The 12,803-nt window shown below is 37.9% G+C and overlaps 1 protein-coding gene across 2 annotated transcripts in view; it reads left to right on the top strand.

Annotated features, from left to right (window-relative positions):
* NLK (nemo like kinase) overlaps positions 1–12,803 on the top strand; it is a 165,609-nt gene that overhangs the window by 143,788 nt on the left and 9,018 nt on the right. For both annotated transcript variants that reach the window (XM_087440756.1, XM_004433395.3), the window contains exons 7-8: positions 2,595–2,696; positions 12,199–12,285. In XM_087440756.1, the coding sequence (XP_087296882.1) occupies positions 2,595–2,696; positions 12,199–12,285 (189 nt within the window). The remainder of the gene's footprint in view (positions 1–2,594; positions 2,697–12,198; positions 12,286–12,803) is intronic.

The following is a 12,803-nucleotide window of genomic DNA, read 5'->3' as shown; positions in this document are numbered from 1 at the left end:
AAGTAGTAAAGCTGAAAATAAGGGCTGGCACATAGTGAGAATTCAGTAAATGTTAGCAATTATGATGGTGGTGTGCCAGGCTGCCAGGGATACTGCAGTAAATAAAACAAAGTTAGTTTCTGCCTTTGTGAAACTTTGACATGAGACAGAAAATAAATAAGTATACAAATAAATATAATCCCAAGTAATGATAAACTCTATGAAGAAAAAATTAAACCAGGTTAAGGGTAGAGAATGGTGATGGAGCAGAGCAGTGCTAAAGGATTCTCTGACGGGATAACATTTGAGGAGTGACCCAAGTGAAATGAGGGAGCAAGATACTGGGGAAGAGTGTTCCAGGAAAAGAGACACTAGCATAGTAAAGCCTCTGAGGCAGGAACAAGTGTGGCCTATTGGAGGGATGGCATGATCAAAGAAGAGCACGTAAGAGATGAGGTCAGAGAGAGAGAAAGAGCCTGTCCATGGCGACCTGAGAAGGACTTTGGATTTTATTCTGTCCAAAGTGTGATGGAAAGCTATAGGAAGGTTTTGAGCAAGGGAGTGTTAAGATCTGATTGATCGCATTTTAAAAGATCACCCTGACTACTGTGTATCTTTGTAAATAATTCATGCACTTGACCAAAAATGGAATCATGTTATGCTCTTTCTACAAAGAATTGTTAACTGATACATTAGCAACTATATGTGCGGGGCCGGCCCCATGGCGTAGTGGTTAAGTGGGCGGGGTCTGCTGCAGGCAGCCTGGGTTCGGATCCTGGGTGCGCACTGACGCACTGCTTGTGAGGCCATGCTGTGGCGGCTTCCCATATAAAGTGGAGGAAGATGGGCACGGATGTTAGCTCAGGGCCAGTCTTCCTCAGCAAAAAGCGGAGGATTGGCAGATGTTAGCACAGGGCTGATCTTCCTCACAAAAAAAAAAAAAAAAGAAACTGTATGTGCTATGATCAACATTTAAATTTATTTCTCTGCTACACATTCAAAGTCTATTTTTTAAAAATATACATCTTAAAAATCAATGCTGGTGATAAAAAATTATCATATATAGTCTAATGTTGGGTACTATTGACAGTATCTAGTTTACTGTTCAATTTCTTTAGAAAGTAGAGTTTAACAGACCTACCTGTAAGGCTGTCAAATCTAGACATAAGAAGGTGCCATAGAGAAAAGCTTAAGTAAAAATTAAAGGGTTGTTCAAATCCCATATATTGAACAAGGATCTTGAGTTGCTGCTGAAAAGAATATATAAAGGAAAGTGTGAAACAACTGGAATGAGATTCAGATATCTCATTTTCTAGAGAAATACATAGGTCTTGAGTTTGCCAGTCTGGCATAGCCACTGAAGGAGAACTCACATCTGTCTATCATCAGTGTATTTTAGGGTGAGAAATCAAGATCTAAAATGGGAGAAGAGTCTAACTTCTAAATGGACATAGTTATTTTCTGTAGCCTTTTCTCTGGGTCTTTGAGAAATAAATACCCTAGGTACTGTAGTACCAGTGCACTTCATAAAAATATTTCTCATCCATGGATCTGACCTATTTTAGACAACTTTCTGAATGTTTCCATTTGTTTTCATGAGCCAGTCATTTCCTTCTGCCTTTAGTGTAGTTGTTAGAGGTCCAAAATTATCACCAACAGACTTTTCCCAAAAAGCTTTGTATGGAAATCTACTTTTGTGGAAAACAAGCTTCTCAAGTATCTCCATTAGGCTGGAAGGCGGTGATACTGAGGGCTACCCCATGGTTTAGATAAGTGCAGAAAATAGTACTTTATATTTGGCAACCCTAGAACCAGGAAAAGAAGTATTCTCTAGGTAATAATTTTCCATCCTGGAGGAATCTGAATGAAATGTTATTGCTAATTAGCTTATGAAGTTAGAACAATTGTAGCACTACAGAAAATTGTTAAGGTAATTCCCTACAAAGACTAGTTTGTGAAAAGACCGTTTTTATTGGTCTCTCTTATTGTACCCGGCTAGCTAAATGTGGCCTTATGTGGTGTCATAGTTTTCTAAGTACCACGGTTTTCTGCCAATGTAAGAGATTTCTAGTATGACTAGGATGTAAAGGGTGTGTACTGGCCCAAACATTGATAGCTTAGCTTTCATTTCAGGTGTGAATGTTCTGAGTATTTACTAAATCAGGTGCCTGATTTGTGGATTAGCTTCTGGATGAGCCTGAATCGGTTTGAAGCATCAGAATCCATTCATTAACTGTTTGAAAAGAACAGCCATTAGCCATCAGCAAAAGAGCAGTTGACCTCTGCAAGGATCATAGGGTAGCTATGGTATCAAGACTCAGGGCAGGTAGATGCAGACTCCTAAACTACTATAGCCTTAGAATGCCATGCTTGCCAAAACATATTTTTTGTGTTTCTATCATATAGATTGCTAATTAACATTTTTATGCTTTTTTTAATAGTCCAGAAAGTGAAAGTAAGGATTCCTATCAGTCAATCTGGAACTTGCCTTAAAGTAGTTTGTTTTTTTCTTTTCCCCCATATTTAGTCCTCATCTCTAAGGCTGTGATTTTAAGAGTAATGAAAAGTTGTTTCCATGAGCTTACTATCCATCTGTATTTCATGTTTCCTTGCAGTTGGATTTGATCACGGATCTCTTGGGCACACCATCACTGGAAGCAATGAGGACGGCTTGTGAAGGCGCTAAGGCACACATACTCAGGGGTCCTCATAAACAGGTAAAAGGAGAGAGAGGGGATCTGTATTTGGTAACCATCTCTTTGGGCAGGATTTCCCTTCCAATGGAATAATGAATTGAGAATTGTTAAACAAAAACGTTACTTGTAGGTTGTATTTTTTATATGTCATGGCCATAAGTAAGAAATTGTTAAATATTTGTCAAACCAAATAAAATATGGTAGTTCCCAATGCTATCTTAAAAGTAAATATTGTTTTAGCATCTTTGCTAGTAAATGACCCCTGGCTTTTTGTCTCTTGGTTTTTGTGTCTGGGAGAAGTTACTGGGGGTGAAGCTTTGACCTCAGTGCCATAACCTAGCACACGTATATCAAGATGTCCTTTCCAAATACTGAGCCAAAATGCATGCTATCTCTTATTCCAGCCAGGAATGTGAAACTATTTCTATTGCACTCTGGCCACTAACACAGAATCAGATGTGAATGTTGTTAGAAGTATGAAGAGAGATTGCCAGATTTGCACTGATCAGTATTACTTGCAACCAGCCAAGTCACTGTTGAGAAAGACAAGATGGTTTTTATCTCCACCCTGTTCATTTAGCAGCATTTTTTAAAAGCACTTTCCTAATCTCCTTTGGACAAGAGCTTAATGATGTGAAGAGTGAGTAAGGGGAATACTTTTCCTAGGAACAACAAACTGAAACAAAGAGAAGGCTTGAACAGGAAGACTCAGCAACTAGTTTTCCTGGGCTTTGCCTTGGTTTCTTTTAAATTAGGCATTTAGATGATCTCATTGATCATTAGAAGATCTGATTGATATGATTGAGTGACCAAATGACAGACCCAGTTGGACACTCCTCTCAAATTACCAGCCAGACGTTTGGTCAAGGCCTTGCCTTCCTCTTGCCTTTCCCTCTCTCTAATTCTGGTGTGACTCCAGAGCTTCCATTTTCACAGGCATAAAGGGCAATGGGTAAAGTAACACCAGGCTGAACTAGTAAATAGAGATGTAGATGCTGGTATTTTAAATAGCCCCATGCTGGTTACATCCTGCTCTTGCATTGAGTTTGGAATGATAAAATAATATGAGGGCCTAACACCCTTAGAAGAGCACAGTAAGTCCTAACCTAGAGAGAGGTTCTCTATTATAGAAGGAAGTAAAAAGATCTATTTGGTCTGTTTATTGGCCAGTATCAGGAATATTGAACTAATTTATCAACACCTCGTGGTAAAGGTGTCATTGGAAGTAGCAAAATAGTTTTCCCCTTTTACTGACCTCTTTAGGTCAATAAATCTTGCCTGGCTAAAGGTAGCCAATAATGAAAAGTGGTGAAGATCAGACACCCTGGTGCAACCCTTCTACCTCTAGAGGAATTTTAACTGTTATTGCGAATGGTTGCTAGCTAATTAATCCTTTGTGTCCGAGTTGCTAAACACAGTCAAGAGAGCAAGACTTCCTAAGGAGTTTCCTGCCTGCTGTCTAGAACAGCTTGAAAATGTAACTTAACTGCACCAAAAGTCACTGTGCACTCCTTTGAGTACTCCTGGCAAGTGAGTCCTTTTTCTACCAGAAATTTTTTAAATCTATTAGTTATAAAACCCTAGAACTTTCAATTAAATAAAAAATAGTAAATATATTATTGTGTAAAACAAAGGGGGAAAGAAAGGAAAATTTAAAGTTCCATATTTATTTAACCAGTTAAATAGGTTAAGATGTTTAACAGAATCCTTTCTTATACGTTTTTATATGAATTGGCCTCCTTAACAGTAATGCTTCTTAGAGTTTAACATTTTGCTTATCACTGAGTTTAGTGATAGCCTTAAGAGAGCACCACAGTTAGGGGTAGCCCTGGGTAGTCTTGGTGTCAGAATATTTTGATTTTGGAGAGAAGACTAGTGGGGTAAAAACTAATTAGGAGACCATTTCTGCTCAAAGGCTAGATATGCTTTGCGCAGACTTTAAAGTCTCATCTTTAGAAAGCTTTTAACCAGTGCTGGAAGTGTTCTCCTTAGGCAGATGTTCATGGTCTTTGAACACTAACCCAAGTAGATTTGTCTAGAGTACGTTAAACCTACCATATATAATTGAATGTAAATGAACCTAGCATATTACTTGGGTCCATTTTTCCCCTCGGTATGGAAATTCAGTTTTTTATTTATATTTGCTAATTGCTCTTTATACCACCACTGCTCTCAAGAGAAGTTAATAGACCCTTGAAGCTCTTTCCTTAAGCCATCGGTCGGGCTCTGTCTTCCCTTCCCACTCCCTACTCCTTCCCTTACTCCGTGATGCATATCCTATAGGCCTATTGTTAGTCTGTTAGCAACCGTGTCCACTATTTTTGCCAGAACTGTAGCCATGTCTGGTATTTTTGCAGTAAGCGTTTTTGCCATAGACATCTTTGCCACAAGCATTTTTCCCTCAAACATTTTCACAACATAACTTTTACGGCATATTGCCTTATAGCCATTCAGTTAAAATAACTGGTTGACAGTTTGGTTTCAACTAGAAAATACGGTGATAAAACTTACTGGAAGTGTGAAATAAGACAGTGTAAAGCCAGATTGCATTCTATACTAGAAAATGATAACATGCCAGTTTGCAAATCCTTTGTGAGCACAGTCATCCCTCTCACCCATCAAAACCAAAAGTTTACCAAACTATGACAAATATAAAAGAGGCAGCTAGTCATTCACAGCAGTCTTCGAGAGTATTAATTATCAGTTCTTTAGCTAATTTAGATATAACAGCTTGTTCTCTAATGCCATCTTTACCAAATTTGTCATGCAATATTAGAAGTTGAAGGCAAAAGAAGAATCAAGCTCTTCCTCCTATCCCCACACCAAAGAAAAAGAAATGGTTATGTGATTCCTGATGAGTATAAGTTTTGTGGAAATTTTTTACTATTTGATAGTGGAGAACATGATGTGGGCAGAATTTTGGTATTTGGCATAGAATCTGGCTTAGATGATTTGGTGAAATATGAAGACTGGGCGTGTGATGGAACGTTTAAATGTAGTCCAGATATGTACTACATGTTTCATTATGTCCTTTTCAATGTCCCTCTTTTATTTTATTTTTCATTATTTTATCTTTTATGGCAAAATTGCCTTATGGCCAATTAGTTATGCGGCGAAAATATTTGTGGCAAAGTTGCTTATGGCGAAAGTACCTAGAACTGTTAGCAGCTGCCTGAAGGTATCTCCATTCCTGTTATAGTGTTTAAAGCTGAGATTAGAAGACACACACCCACATACAAGTATATTTGGAATGTAGCCACTTAAATTTTTCTTTAACTTTAAAAGATTAATTTGGTCCCCAATCCAATATATACAACATTAAAGTTCTGTAGTTCTGTGTATCATGACTATTCTGCAAAGGGCGTAGTGCTTAGCTCAGTGCTCCACACCAGATACATACTCAGTTTATGTTTCTCTGGACTGTAGTGATTAAGAGTGTAGGCTGTGGTGTTGCTCTTGGGCCTACCACATTGCACAGTATGTTGAGTGCAGTCCCAGGAGTTGTACACTACAATTTTCAGACAGACTGAATATGAATCCTGGCTCTACCAGTAACTCACTTTGTGACCTTAGGCAAATTACTTAACCTCCGTGTGCCTCAGTTCATTCATGTAAAATGGGAATAAAAATGGTTCCTACCTCATTAAATTATTATAATGATAAAGAGATAATGCATGCAAGGAGAGCATAGAATAGTGTCTGGCATTCTAAACATTTAATAAGTATTAACAATTAAAGTTATCACTCTAAAATAGTAGATATAGCTTGTGATTTTTTTTTTTAGATAATACTTATGATCAAGTGGGGCTTATCACAGGAATGCAAAGATGGTTCACCTGCAGAAAATCCATTAATATATTTTGACATTTTAAATGAGAAAAATCACGATTATCTCAATTGATGCAGAAAAGGCATTAGATAAGGTTCAGTCCTTTTTATGCATCACCATGATGAAAGTTCTTTACAAAAACCTAGAGAAAAATTTGAGATGAATTCTTTTTAAGCTTATGAACAAGGCAGAATGTATAACACATTACTAATTACATGAAATTAAAATGCATGCACACAGAAAGAGTCTCTGATTTTTAGAAAAGACTCCTAGTAATCTTCAGTGAACCTGCTTAGGCTAATTGGAGGTTTTCAGAGGACGAGCTATATCTTACTTTACTTATTCTAAATTACTTAATATAGGAGTTAGATTAACTATGCTTAAACTCATGAAGAATGCTAAAATTTTAATACAAGTTTTTGAGTTTGGACTATAAAAAGAACTAAACTTCTTTCAAGTAGTTCCCATTTAAGTAGCTACTCAAAGTTAGATGGAAATAACCATTATTTACTACTTATAATAATCATTTCTAACAATAATTAGAAGTTTGCTATGTACTAGTCATTGTCCTAATCACTTCTTATATATTAGCTCCTTAAATACTCATGACACTATAAGGTACCATTTATTGTTCCTTTTTACAGATGGGAGATAAGGGATTACAGAAGTTAAATAATATGCTTAAGGTCATAAGCCAGATCTCAAAAATAGGTTTCTCTAATTCTAAAACCTGTGTTCTTAGCCACCATACACTGCCTGGCACATACACCTTCACAGCAGATTGTTGGGTTTTTTTTTCAGTTTCATTTGTACATATGCAAGTAATATGTGAGTACACGTAAAATAAAAATTTTACAGAGAGTTAGTCATCCTTAGCTACCCCCCACGCCATCCCACTCTCCTTTGGATTCATTTGAGAATATCTTTCCAGACATTTTTCTATGCATTTATTTACGTGTATTTGTACAAACAGAACTATGTACTATTGTTTGTTGGAACTTTTAAAGAATATACAAATATATGTGTATATATATATACACACACACACACAGAAGGATAACCTAATTGGCTGTCTTCTTTTTTTGTGTGTGTGAGGAAGATCAGCCCTGAGCTAACATCCGTGCTAATCCTCCTCTTTTTGCTGAGGAGGACTGGCTCTGAGCTAACATCTATTGCCAATCCTCCTCCTTTTTTCTCCCCCAAAGCCCCCGTAGATAGTTGTATGTCATAGTTGCACATCCTTCTAGTTGCTGTATGTGGGACGCAGCCTCAGCATGGCCGGAGAAGCGGTGTGTCCTGCGCGCCCGGGATCCGAACCCGGGCCGCCAGTAGCAGAGCACGTGCACTTAACCGCTAAGCCACGGGGCTGGCCCCAGCTGCCTTCTTAAAGTCACAGATTACTGCCTCAAATTAATTTACTTGTGTTGGTTGATTAATATACATACTTCCATGTGGTGTGTCAATCAGGACTGTTTCCAGTGAAACTCAGTTAAAACTGGCTTAAGCGAACAAGGAAACTTACTGGCTCATATAACTGAGAAGTCTTGAGCTACAACTGACTTCAGGCCCTGCTGGATTAAAGCAGTCAAGTGATGTTCCATGCCAGGAATCTGACTCTTTTCTGTTCTGTTTTCCTGTGTACTAGCTTCGTTTTCAGACAGGCTTTCCCCCATGTGTTTGCAAAAATGGAACCAGCAGTCCAGGCCTATGTTCTACTAGCATATGAATCCTTCAGGAAAGAACGTTCCCAAATAGATCTAGAAAAAACATTTGGAAGGTCTCTGATTCAGTTAGAAATGTGTTTGGTTATGAGTAATAGAAAATCTAGCTTACAGTGGTTTAAAGAAATAGGAGTTCATTTTTTCCTCAAATCATGAAGTTCAGAGGTAGGCAGTCTAGAGCTAGTATAGCAGCTCAATTACGTTATCAAGGATCTAGTTGTTTTCTTTCGTTTTTTCTGCTTTGTCATCTTTAGAATGTTGACTTCATACTCTCTTGCTTAGTGCCTCATGGTCACAAAATGGCTGTAGCTTGTCCAAAGATCATACCCACATTCAAAGCAAGAAAATGGAGGAAAGAGGGAGTACTAGAAGAAGAATGTCTGTCCCTTTTATCAGGAACGCAAAAGTTTTCCCAGGAGCCTGCCTAGCAAACTTCTGCTTATATGTCATTATCCAGAACTGTGTAATATGTGGCCTCCCAGATGCAAGACAGGCTGAAAAAATGAGTGTTTTCTATCCTATATAATAAAAGTAGATAAGGGAGAAGAGGATTGGAGGTATGTGCTGGGTTAGCCATACCATTGGCTGTCCCTTACCTGTTTTAAACCATGTGCCCATCCTGGAGCCAGTCGTGGTGCTCAGGGGACTATATCATTTCATTGGCCAGGCCTGGGTCAGGTGCCTGTCCTTGGAGTTGGGAGATTGATATCAAGCCCAGACAAACCACTTGATTTTAGAGTGAGAAGGAAGTGGTTCCCCAAAGGTCAGGAAATGCTAGGCAGGCAGAAACACTGTACACTATTTTTATTATTTGCCTCTTTTCTACAACTCAAAATCTTGGATGAAGGGAATCTTAGCTCCCACAGCCCAAGTATCTATTCAGGTAGATACTTGTTGAGGCACTGACCTGTTGATAGGATTGAAAAGTCTGTTATCAACCCTTAGTCCTTTTGTTCATCTCTTATAAGGTTTACATCTTCATTTTTCCTCAGATTGTTCACAGCTAATTGTGTCAGAAATAGATATAATATTTTCACTAAGGTGAAAATAGTCCTGTCTCCTGACGGGAACCGTATCTTACAGTTAATAGAATCAGAATATCTTAGAGAGTTCATTCAGTTCAAATTTCTTATTTTTCAGGTGGGGGTTTCTTTTATATAACCCCAAAGTGCTTACTCTAGTGCTCTGTGCATTGTGCATACTCAATTAACTTTGCTGACTGATGATCACAGCTTCTTTGCTGCCAGATGAAAACTAACAGGAACATCTAACAGGACTTGCATAGCCTGGCTGACTACTGCCGTGACCAGCACTCTGCGGTTGACTTATGATGACTGTGGCATATCATTTATAGCCTCTCACCCAAGTCCAGAAGCTCATCATTGCCTCATTTCACTGACAATTCATCATAGTCATTAATAGAGCATTCTTTATAACTCTTCCTGTCCTCATGATTCAGCACTGGCACCCACTCACTCCTGCATTACTAAGTGACTTATAAACTTGCAGAACAACAGAAAATGGACTGCTGTATTTTAAAGGGGGAAAAGTAATGTGTGTGAATGTTGGGGAAATTGGCAAAAGCTTTTTTCCAAATGAGATATTTAGGGCATATTTCTAAGCATTCTATTTTTTCTCTTATTCAAGTGAATTCTATTGCAGTTGATAAGAAATATAAACTTCTTGTCTAATTCTGATACCCTGGGCCCAACTGGTTTCGACCACAATGGCTGATGAATTAGAAGGAAAGAAAATGGAATTAGAAATGCAGCATCTTTCCTGTGGAGCCAGTGCTAGGAACTAGATTATTCATGGTTATCTTTCTGGAGAGGTATTGGCATGACTGAACTGTTCTTTTTCTCTGTGCCTCTTTTTAGCATGCATACAAACACAGAAAAGGGGAAAGCATACAATATGACTGTTCTAGGCTGAAATGAAGCCTAGATTTTTATATAATCCTAGCCTTATTTTTAGTGTATTATTTGGGGTGTACTTCTGTAAAGAAAGATAAAATTTGGTGGGGGGATTTTTTTCTTAAATTTCAGGTAGCTTTAACATCCACTCATTTGATTTTCACGAGCTCCCTGTCCCATATCCAGTCATCCTCAAGTCTTATAAATTTTGCCTTCTAATGTGTTCCCTATCCTCCTCCATTCAGTGGCCTCTGGAACTACTTGTTCATATGTTTTCCTTGGCTACCAGAGAGGTGTTACTCATCTTTGTTGCCGCAACACCTAGCCTGGGGCCTGACATTTGGTGGATGTTAGTTGATTAGCAATGGTGTTGGGAGGTAGGCAGGTCTGTACTGGTGCAGTCTGCTAGGTGAGAAAGCCAAGGCTCAAGTGAGTTACCCGAGTCTGGTGATGGCAAAGTTCGAATTTGAACCCACATCTCCTAGTACTCATTCCAGAGTTCCGCTCCCTAAGCTATAACATACCTCCACCACAAAAATAGCATGAGGGGTAGATTCACTTTGAGAGTAAAAAGGAAAAAGTACTTACAGTGAGACATTTTGGTCAGTAAGAACTGACTGGAATTTGGCTGCCAACCTACAGAAGCCAGTGAAAAAGAGGACAGCTATTCACAGTCAAACTAAGAATCAGAGTCTTTCATGAATATCCAATTACTTCATTTTACACAATAAAAAAATTCTTAGGGAAAATATATGTAAATTAAGTTATAAGTTAAAACCTCTTCCCCACACTCTCCACACATACACCTTTACCTTGACTAATACAAAAATTTCAGAGCTACCATAGACTTAACATATTTTTAACAAGAAATGCTTCTCTATCTGCAAACATGAAAATGCACCAAAGAATAGTAAGTTAGTCAACAAATATTTGAATGTCAACTATGTATGGATTCTGTGCATAATGCTTTTTATCTAGAGTAATCTTATCAAGCTTGTACAATTTTAGAACTAAAGTAAACTTCCGAGATCATTTAGTCTAACCTCCTCATTTTACCCTTAAGGATACTGCGATTCAGACATGTTAATTTATCTAATTAGTTAGTGAACTAGAACCCACATCTCATCTCATCTCTATTACTCCTTGATCCTGAAGAAAACTTCTGTAAGGTGAATAATTACCTCCTGATGTTGTTGGATTTCCCTATGTGGCTTTGTTGGAAGGAGGCAGATATGTAAAATAGTTGATGTTAGCAGTTGTCATAGCAGGATTCTGAGGCTGTGATCGAGATACAAGGAGACCTTTTAGTGTTACTGGTTTGGGAGACTGAGCAGTGATGCCATTCACCTGCTCTGGCCCCTGGCTCTCCAAGCAGTAAAATAGAAGCTTTATAAGCTCTGTGACTTCTCGGGTCATCAGAGCCATCTCCCTGCCTCGTTGCAAGAGAGTTAGATATGGGCATGTGGATATGCCTGCCTCTTATGAAAGACAATTATTGAGTGAGAAATCAGTGCTAAAAGCAGTATAGGTGGAACCAGCAAAAGCAGTGGCATACTTTCTTAGAAGATTCTGTAAATTCCTGAATATCTTATGGCTACTTTAGGACTAGTGTTTTAGCAGCTTTATGGTAATGTTGCCATAAGACATAGTTCATATGCTTACTTTACAGTTTACATGTTTAACTTTGCATGTGGCAAAGGTTTTAAATCTTTTTTTCTCCCACCCCTAGGTATGTTTGGTCTTCCCTTCTTGCCAAAGCATTTATGGTATAAGGCTAACACGAGCTCCATAGTTACAAGATTAGCTTTCATTTTTCATAGGCTCTTTTGTGCTCTGACCTACAATGGGTAATCATGTAATATAAAATATGCTACTGGAAGTCATTGACAGTTGTTATTTTTGAAGACTGGTTAATGAGGGGAATACTCTTTCTTTTTGAGTTTAGATATATGTGCACACATCTTTTGAGCTGGGTACTTACCTTGTCATAAATTGGCTGTATTCCATATCTACTTACACAAAAACTCACTTGCATATGTGAATTCTTTATTTTTTCACAGCCATCTCTTCCTGTACTTTATACCCTGTCTAGCCAGGCTACACATGAAGCTGTTCATCTCCTTTGCAGGATGTTGGTCTTTGATCCAGTAAGTAGTGTTTGTTTTTATTATTTTTTTATGAATTAAAAATACATGTGTGCTAGGAAAAATATCCTAGTTTTGAATAGATGGGCAAGGTAAATAAAGACTTTTCAAAAGATGAACTTCAATCCCCAGTACATGTATATCATGCTCACTTCACATAGAAGTTTGATTATTAACACATAAGAGTCTGGGTGAAGAGAGAGAAAAAGCTGTATACCATCATTATTTATCTCAATATTTGTAAAAGGAGTTTGACATCAAGTTAAATCAGGAGAAAAAAATTTTTAACATTATTTGAAAAAAACCTGCCCATTATATTGCATAAGGAAGTGTTTATTCTTTGGAAATGTTGAGATGATAGCTTTTCCAAATGCCATTTCTAGACTTGACTCTTCTGGGACAAAGTTCAGCTCTTCATTTATTCATTCATCCAAAGAATATTTATTATTCATGTCTGTGTCAATAACTATTGTCAAAGAAGGCTCAAAAATGGAAGCATTTAGAAAAGAAAACTTTATTTG

Source organism: Ceratotherium simum, chromosome 16 (assembly GCF_057802395.1).
Source record: "Ceratotherium simum simum isolate JZ-2026a chromosome 16, ASM5780239v1, whole genome shotgun sequence".
In the NCBI taxonomy this organism is placed as follows: domain Eukaryota; kingdom Metazoa; phylum Chordata; class Mammalia; order Perissodactyla; family Rhinocerotidae; genus Ceratotherium; species Ceratotherium simum.
The sequence above is the reverse complement of the archived record's forward strand: the minus strand, read 5'-3'. Positions and strand labels throughout refer to the sequence as shown.